Source organism: Saccostrea cucullata, unplaced genomic scaffold (genome assembly GCF_032062105.1).
Source record: "Saccostrea cucullata isolate Sc308-1 unplaced genomic scaffold, CSIRO_AGI_Scuc_v1 ctg104, whole genome shotgun sequence".
Lineage (NCBI taxonomy): Eukaryota > Metazoa > Mollusca > Bivalvia > Ostreida > Ostreidae > Saccostrea > Saccostrea cuccullata.
The window spans coordinates 19,250-28,742 of record NW_026931089.1 but is presented as its reverse complement, the minus strand read 5'-3'; the positions used below and the strand labels follow the sequence as shown (position 1 = coordinate 28,742).

The 9,493-nt window shown below is 35.3% G+C and overlaps 1 protein-coding gene and 1 long non-coding RNA gene across 2 annotated transcripts; both read right to left on the bottom strand.

Annotated features, from left to right (window-relative positions):
• Positions 1–322: 322 nt before the first annotated feature.
• LOC134231374 (uncharacterized) lies at positions 323–5,921 on the bottom strand. The gene is made up of 5 exons (XM_062713340.1): positions 5,614–5,921; positions 4,235–4,758; positions 3,081–3,117; positions 1,821–1,871; positions 323–439 (listed from the first exon to the last, which is right to left on the bottom strand). Exons 1-4 carry the CDS (start codon positions 5,816–5,818, stop codon positions 1,834–1,836), a joined length of 804 nt encoding a protein of 267 aa, XP_062569324.1. The 5' UTR covers positions 5,819–5,921; the 3' UTR covers positions 323–439; positions 1,821–1,833.
• Positions 5,922–7,645: 1,724 nt separating this feature from the next.
• LOC134231372 (uncharacterized) lies at positions 7,646–8,947 on the bottom strand. The gene is made up of 4 exons (XR_009984544.1): positions 8,755–8,947; positions 8,372–8,438; positions 8,026–8,077; positions 7,646–7,819 (listed from the first exon to the last, which is right to left on the bottom strand). It is a non-coding gene; the product is annotated as an uncharacterized LOC134231372 (long non-coding RNA).
• Positions 8,948–9,493: the final 546 nt, after the last annotated feature.

Here is a 9,493-nt window from a genome sequence, read left to right as displayed (position 1 = left end):
ATAACATCAATATTAACAAAGAATTTGAATGTTTATTGTTATGGGTCACTCTAGCCCAGTCCTCTGGCATTTCGTGCCAGCCCTCTAACCAGCGCATCTGTGAACCTTCTGACATATTTCCCCCTTAATTTTCATAACATCTCCGAACTCAATTTCAAAGAGATTCGTAGAGACTGAAGATTTTGGTCTTGTGTCTACACCAGTATACTGATCTTGCCAAGATTACCCCTAACTGAAGATAGTGGGTGCTTTATAAAGTGTCTGTCACAAGTTAACTGAAATTTCATCTGAATTCTCAGAAATAAATGAACAAGAGAAGACAACATTTTTGTAGACCTATAATCTATTTATTACATGCAGTATAGTTTATTAACATTTGTATTACTCTACAAACATATTAATAAAAAAGTTGAGTTGACATTTCAGCAATAGTTTGAACCTGCAAAGAGAGAATAAGAAAGTTCTTTTAAAAGGTTTAATAAATGAAGTTCTTTTTTTCCAGCTAAGTAAAATGGCACTAGTTTATGGTGATAGTCAACACCATATTTGCATGCACCCCCCCACCACCACCACCACACACCCACACATCAACACTATATCTACATTATTATATACACTATATCTATGTTAATATATAACTTGAAAACTCATTTTCATTTAAATTGAAGTACTGAAAGAGAATTGGTAAGAGCTTTGCAAATTTAGTTTGATGTCAGTCATGTACCCTGAAGAAAAATATACAATTTTTTTTCACCTAGTAGGTTTGGAGACAAACATTTGACTGATAAGCAATGTACATTTCATTTTTTAAAAATACATGTACAGTGTACATTCACATGCTTCTCAATTTTCTTTAACAGTTTAAGCATTGAATTCATATTTTTGGATGTATTCGGTCCTATAACACACCTGGCCGTGCCGACAAATTGAATAACGCGCGGTATGATAAATTTGTCGGCACGGCCAGGTGTGTTATAGGACCGAAGACAGCCAAAAATATGAATTCAATGCTTATATTTACATTCTCTAATTTTCCTTCTTCATAATTGCTTATTTCGTTTATCTTTAATGTGAATTTAACGCCCTTCAAAACTGACGCGGTTAATAGATGTAAGAACCGTTTGTGATGTCAGATGACGTTGCAAAGTTAAATAATGCAAACAAACATTGCGAGGAAAAAAGTGACAAATTAATTTTAAAAGCACATTTGTAGTATTTTTACGTTAATTTAACAGGATTATAATTTTTAATTAAATTGAGTCCAAACATTGTGCATTTTGGTGTTCCCAGATTATAGAAAATGCATATAGTTCCTACTGTGTATTCTAACACGCGGTGACAAGGTTTCGCGTGTGTTATAGAAATTTGAATGTTGTGGATTTCTAATGAATTTCATAAGTAAAAATGCATGGAATGTAAATATATGATTTTGAATGTGCTACCATTTGTTTTATCATCCATTTCTGAAGGATGTTCTCTCTCATTTTCTCTGTAGTGAAACAAAATACCAGTTCAGTGTAGTAGCAGATTAATTTCAGACTGACTAATCAAAAATACAAGTTGTCTCAAATCATGATTGATATTTGTAGAATCATCAATATTTGGGGGGACCAATGTTCATGGGTCACCCTTATCCACAAATTTCCATGTCCATGAACAATTAATTTTTCAATATACATGTATTAAGTATTCATTTAAATTGTCTAAATTATATAGAAGTAACCCACAAAATTAGGTCCTCAGAAACCAACAAAATTTTGCATACCCCCACAATTTATTTTATTTTAAAATTAGTCCAGTACAGTACAATATAAATTTACCAGTGTTGGCTGTTCAAGAATCCATGTCTTCTTCATCTTGACTGTTTGTTTCTGAAAGGTATGGAGTTCCAAAATAATTTGATGCATGCAACAGTTAATCGAATATTTATCAATATTTGATATTGAATGGATGATCAATTCTGTATGACCGATTAGCTAGGGGGTGTCCACACTGTGGCTCGAACCTACGACCCTCAGATTTAAAATCCAACGCTCTACCGAATGAGCTAAAGGGTTAACCCACTAGCTATTGCTAGTAGGAGCGTGGCCTCACTATATACAACGCATAGCCACTTTAAACTCTGCTACACTTCCCCCTTCTTTTTCTTGAGGTTTCTTACCCCTAAGAAATCTCACACACGAGACTCTGTAAACACCACTCACCATGTGGGTTTTTTAGTTGGGCGCCAATATGACCGATTAGCTAGGGGGTGTCCACACTTAACCCTTTAGCTCATTCGGTAGAGCGTTGGATTTTAAATCTGAGGGTCGTAGGTTCGAGCCACAGTGTGGACACCCCCTAGCTAATCGGTCATATCTGTATTGCAAACATTCCATTCAATATACATGTATTCACATAGTGATTAAACTGTTGTTCCCTTTAACTGAGTGAGGATGACAATGTGCACTGGATTTTTTTTTATAAAGAAAACATTATAGTTTTCGATGGACCTAAATTTAGCAAGAGTTACTTCCCATTGGCCGCCATACTGGAGGTCCAAATGCTTATATTCCTTCATTGTTCAACCAATTTTAAAATTTAAGATTTGTTAATTTGAATCAGGAATCGTTATTTTTCTGAAGTATATAAATTTTTTGAAGTCTCCTTTATTTAAAAAAAATTATCTAATAAAGATTTTCCACCAAATATTTCTGCTATATTTTCTTAAAATTGGTAAGACAAAGAGGAAAACTTACCGAGTCGACCTTCAATATGGCGGCCAACGGGAGGTAACTTTTGCTAAATTTAGGCCCATCGAAAAGACGAAAACTATCTATAAACGGCAATTAAATACTGTAAACCAACTTTTATTCGCGTGCGAGAAATTTTCGCGAAGTTCGCGAGAGCCTCGTCATCGCGAATATTTCTCGCCGCGAACTGGTCCTTAAAGTGTATGTGTCTTATAACAATAGATTCAAAAAGGCTTGATCGCGAAAATTAATCGTCGCAAACTAATTTATCCCTGGTAAATCGCGAAATAAAGTCGTCGCGAATAAAAGTTGGTTTACAGTAACTCTGAATCTACAACTGTTACATACCCATATCCAATCCCATTCTTTGATAATATTCTTTTTGCTGAAATAAAATTGCAAAAAAAAATGTAACAAAATATTTTGTGCATTATGGTGGAACTAAGAATTTCAAATCATTCAATGACATGAACATAAACTGAAAATCAAATTCAGTTTGCTGAATTTCCATTTCTATCCTTCAAAGCAATGAAACTTTGAAATAATTTCCTTCTAGTTAAGCTACAGTTTTGTAGCTCTTTGTTTTGAGAAAATGGGATGGACAACCATGCAGAGAGCTACAGTGCTATCCACTGAAATAATATTTATTACCTACAAGAAAAGGAAACTGCTTTTCAATTTGTTTCATCATATGCTGCATCTCAAACAATTCATAAACTACTGTGTTTAAAACATATTCTATATGACTTGAAGTTGTTCTGCAACAATTCCCTCAAACCACTGTAAATAGCCCTCCTGGGCCTGAAAATGAGACCATAAAATTACACCTATTTTAACTGGCATGTTGGGTTGCATGACATTTGGTTCAATTTATCATAATGCTGCAGAAAATGTAATACAGAAACATGGTTTGAGATGGCAGCTTAAATATAGAGTGTAATAAATTGGGGGGGAGGGAATGCCACTAGTATTTAATGCAATAATTACCTATAGATAGTTTTCGATAGGCCTGAATTTAGCGAAAGTTACCTCCCGGTGGTCGCCATATTGGAGGTCGACTCGGAGATTTTCCCTCTTTGTCTTACCAAGTTTAAGAGGTTGTAGCAGAAATATTTGGTGGAAAATCTTTAATAAATAATTTTTTTTTAATAAAGGAGGCTTCCAAAAATTTATATACTTCAGAAAAATAATGATTTCTAATTCAAAATAGCAAATACAAAAATTCTAAATTGGTTGAACAATGAAGGAATATGAGCATTTGGACCTCCAGTATGGCGGCCAACGGGAAATAACTCTCGCTAAATTCTGGCCTATCGAAAACTATCTATTAAACATTTTTTTTTAATGCCTGGCAGTGTATCTCTTAAGTTGTCTATATCCCTATTTTTTCTGACCAGTAAGCTACAAATATGCAGCTGAAACCTCTAGGCCTAATTATTTATAATACCAGACCCCACACCCCTCCTTCAACACTTGACTAAATAAAATTTGGAATTATTTACATTTTCATCATGTATTCTTCTCCTTTCAGCCAACAGCTCAGCCTCTTTTGTCAGTCTCTCTACTATCTTCTCCCGGTCCTGAGATTTACAGATTATGGTCGCATAAACTTGGTCTTCTTCTCTTGTTTCCAGCTGTACTTTTACTTTCTTTTTGCCCTTTAGATACCTTTTCATGTTTCTACCATTACGCCCGCAAAATAGTGGTACATAGTCCTTCTTCAGTGATGCTAAGTGTATTGTCTGCTTGATGCGTTTATCATCTTCATCTGACTCCCCTGCTCTTCTTGTACGCCTGTTTAGAAGTTCTCTGTCATTTGACTCGTGTATCTTTTGGAATAAAAGTAAAAATCTCTGACTACTTGATTTATCTTTGAGTTCCTCGTGTCGCTGGAGGGCAGTGAAGTGATATTTCAACAAGGAGTAGTATTCTGAGGATTTATCCAGACTCTCAACAAATTTTTCAAAGTATTCTTCTGCAGCCTTGTATTCACTAATTGGAATTTCCTCCCATCTTTTATCTGGTTCTAGAAATAAAACACACATTTATTAGTTTATCATTATAATGCGATATTTTGAAGATGCTATAAAATTCGGCTTAGTGTAATATATGGAGTGGAATGGAGGGGAAGCCCATTGTGCAAAATTGACACCTGTCCAATGGTTTGAATCTATCCCAAGTTGAATCAGGCTACGGCATATCTGAACTGAAACAGACTAAATTGTCTATGTCAATTTTGGCCATTGGTAAAATGATATTGAACAAAAAAAGACTATTCAAATTTATATATTTTGTTCCTGAGATTTTATAATGACTCTACCCTATTTTTGCCTTTTCTTGATTATCCCCCTTTGAAAGGGTCTTGGTCCCATATTTAAAAAATTTAAAGTCCCTTTACCCAGGTTGTTTTGTATGAAGTTAAAATATGCCAATGGTTTTAGAGAAGACGTTGAAAATGTGAAAAGTTTACAGATGGATGAATGAATAGAAAGAAAGATGGATGAATGACAGACAATGAGTGATCAGAAAAACTCACTTGAGCTTTCAGCTCAGGTGAGCTAAAAGCATAACAATAATAATAGGTCCATAGTTACTCGATCAACTCCAAGTCATCACAACCCACTTCTAATTTTACATTACGCCTTTAGAATTCCCCATTGCTAAAAATAAACTTTCTTTGAACAAAAGAATTTTTCAGCTATTTTTGCTTTATTGGGGCATTGAGGGGGGGGGGGGGGTAACTCGAACCTTATTAATGTAGGGTGCAAATATGCCAGAAATTATGAGAAAAAGGAAGAAACAAAATATAAAGAGGTAATTCTGCAGTGGCTGCATGTTGTTAAGACTCAAGTACCATAACTATTGAATAAAATTGATTTACCAAGTTGCACTGTATCGTCTCTTGGTTTCTGGGTGCATGTACAAACTGCAAACGGTATCTTATCAATGTCAGTCTTCTCAAGTTTGCTGGAATCCGGATGAGAACGAAGCTGGTTCAGCATGCATTGAAATCTAGATCGCCATCTATGACCATGTGGCATACATTCTGGGTCACTTGCATCCTCACAATCCGGATATGTAGGCATTTCCTTTATCTAATTGACACTTTATAGTTTGTTTTCACTATAGATCCATAATATATTGATAATCCTGACTCCCAAGGCGTAAGGAAGGTTGGGTTTTCTAAAAAGAAAGTACAGCCGTGGGTGTAAGTGAAGCAGGCGGTAAATCTAGTCATGCCAACTCCCAATTCTCATGAAAATGTTCTCAACATCGCTTAATGTTCAATCGTTGAAGCACACTAATCAATTAAATGTATTTTAAAGAACATTTGCCTGGAAAATATGAAGCGATTTGTACCTTGATATGAAGATCTAACAACAAGCAGACATGGCAGCATCCAGTACTAGATTTACCGCACACCGTTTGTAACGAACATAAATGTAATGTCAGAGCGGGAAAATATGCTTTACTAAACATGCACAACTCGCACAGACAGTGCAGCCAGTATCGACAAGAATAAACGTCCCTCGTGTAGCATTCTGCCCACCTTTCTCCAAGCCCTAACCTGACACAAATGTTGAGAATTACCAAAGATTCATAAGAAAATTTTAAGACATATGACAGCAGGTGCGCTCTGTTGAATTATAATGATGAGGTAAGGCTATATTGGTACATTTAATTTTGTTAATTTGAATAAACCCCTTTTTGCCATCAAAATTGAAAATTTTGAAGCCTGTGTGTAGTTTTTAGTCTGTCCATCTGTCTGCTTGTCCACAAAATTTTAACCTTGCCCTTGCAATGTACCGGGTAATTTTTGATTTATAGAAAGAACTTGGGTTTTATATTTCACGTCTGTATTCTTTGTAACAGGGCCTTTAAGTTAAAAAAAAATATTTGACCTGTTGATCTTGGCCTACTACCCAGATAGCAAGCTTACGTTGGCCCGATGTTGGGCCACCGTTGTAAGTTACGTTGGTCCAATGTCGGAAAATGATATTGGGCCAATGTAATTTTGCTCATCGGCGCAACGTTGGACCGACATGTTGGCGCAACGTTGGCCCAATGTCATAGAACGATAATTCTGACGTTGGTCCAACGTTGGGCCACTGTTGTCAGTTATGTTGGCCCAATGTCGGAAAATTTATATTGGGCCAATGTAATTTTGCTCATCGGCGCAACGTTGCACCGACATGTTGGCGCTACGTTGGCCCAATGTCATACAATGATAATTCTGATGTTGGCCCAATGTAGGCCCAACGTATTTGTGCTCCTACATGTAGGCGCTACGTTGGCCCAATGTCAAACAATGATAATTCTTATGCTGGCCCAATGTTGGCCCAATGTTGGCCCAACATACCGGTATTTGTGCACAAGGATATTTAGAAATCTATGGAATTCAATGGAAATCCAAGTAATTCCAGGAAGATACAATGAAAACTGAAATAATGATAACATCACAATTTATCATAGATCAAATCTATATTTTCAAAATTAAAAAAAAATAGTTTCTTTTACAATGTGTTTTGAAACAAATATTACATATACACTTATAGATGTACAATGTAAGCACATTTTTTCAAAGTATTCTCACTGATTGACATTTCTTTGTAATAAAACAAAGTATTTCTTTTTTTAAAATATGGCATTTGACTTAATGACATTGGGAGAGGTCACTGAAACCTCAACGGGGTATACAGTTACAATGAACTTCCAGTTGCCCATGTACATTTACATTTACTAGAGTGACAAACACACATGTATTAAGTACAAAATATCCACTACACAACTATATTAATAAAAAGATCCAATAAATCAACACATACTATTTTCCCCGAATATGCCAAAGATCCTAATTAAGTTAGATCCGAAATTTCTCAAGTGTTTGCTTCACTCCAGAATCACTTCCTCACTGATATCCCATGAAATTCACAATAATAAATAAATAAAAGATGGCGTTATGTTAGAGGGTAGCCAAATAACTGGTCATGTCACGAACGGATTCACTTTAAGTACAAAGGCTCAGAAAGTTCAATGTTCATTGTTGATCATTCCCATAGACACTTCAAACTTTTCTGGCACAATTTCTGAAACAAAAGATGACCATTAGGATGTATAATATCATCGATATTTTTCGCATATATAAACATAAATATATGACAAATAATAAAGCAAGGCTCTACAAGACTGTAGACAATTGCTTATTTCAACCTGACAGTTCAGTATAGTGTAGAAATGTAATTTCAATTCATGTGATTTTATTGCTCTAATCAGAAAATTTAAGAAGTCTTACCTTTGTGTTAATTTTCATACTGCTTTTGTCCTTCTTGTGAGCATTCAGATTCCTGAAAATAATGCATGTATAATTGTGCATCATAGAATATGATTAATTAATAATAATAAATGCTTAAATATTTATGTAAAATAATTATGCATAGCTTTGCAATTTATAGCATGTTTAGATTACCTGTCAGAATCCATTGTAACTGTTATGTATCTTTAGGATAAGGAATATAAACCTCTTGTTTACTTGGTATATAGTAGATGCAATATCTTTATAGTTTTATGCTAAAAGATACAAGTTAATAAAAACAATGTTAGGTTATTTGTGTTAAATGAAAATTTGAGCTGGTTCTCACCATTTTTACAAGCTGACTATTCGCCGGCGCAGTGGGAATCGTCTCGGGCACAGTCCACTGCATGCAACTATTAAATAATCAAAATAAGTGCTGAAAATGATCTTGCACATGCATTTAAAAATAAATATACTTTATTACATTGTACAACATACTCTGTAAATGTTGAAGAGAGGAACAGTAAAATTCGATCCCAAACGAGGAAACTCGGGTTGAAATCCATCTTTATGAAAGATGTATAGAAGTGTAAAATTATTATAACAAAATTAAAATAGCGCTTGCTCAAACGATTTTACTGCCAGGCATTTTATGTGTAGTGTCCTGACTAAGGAAGTATTCAAGGACACATGTTATACTATAAAAAATATTTTGTACATAGTACCTACCGCAGTACCGAGTCGTAAAATGTCTTCATCTTCTGTCAAAACAGAAATTCGATCCAAAGCTAGTCATGATTCTCCTTTTCGCGACACTCTTTTCCGAACTTTCCTTCTGTACAATATCAACATGGCTACGTTGAACACCCCAAAAATTTAAATTTCGGCGCGGTGTGTTGTTTAAATTAATTGCTCATCGAGCCCGACTTCGATCCCGATGTAATTGTACTATTAGTCGATAGTTTTAGAGAAAAATCTAAGTTATTTTCCATAGTTTTGAAAATCTACGTAAGGATTAAATAATTAAAAATGAATAAATAAACAAATAAATAAAAAATAAAATAAATAAATAATTTTTTTAACGTTTCAATATATAAGTTGGTTCAACAATGTCGGGCCAACATTGCAAAGATGTCCATACTTCAACATTAAAAATAACAATGTTCAGGCACGTAGCAACAGGGGGCAGGGGGGCCTGACCCCACCCCACCCCAACTTTTTCCCCAACATTACCTTGACTACAGAAAATGTCCATTGAAAGGATGCCCTCCCCCCCCCCCCCCCCCCCACTTTTTACCACAGTATAGTGATATCAAGAAAAAACAGCAAAAAATTGGAAGTGAAAGGAAGTTGGCCTTGAAAAAAGTTGGCCACTACCCCCCCCCCCCCCCCTCCTGCCCTTTTGCTTGTCAACTTTTTCAGGTAAGTAAAAAAAAATTTTGTGGTTGCCCCCCCCCCCCCCTTTCAA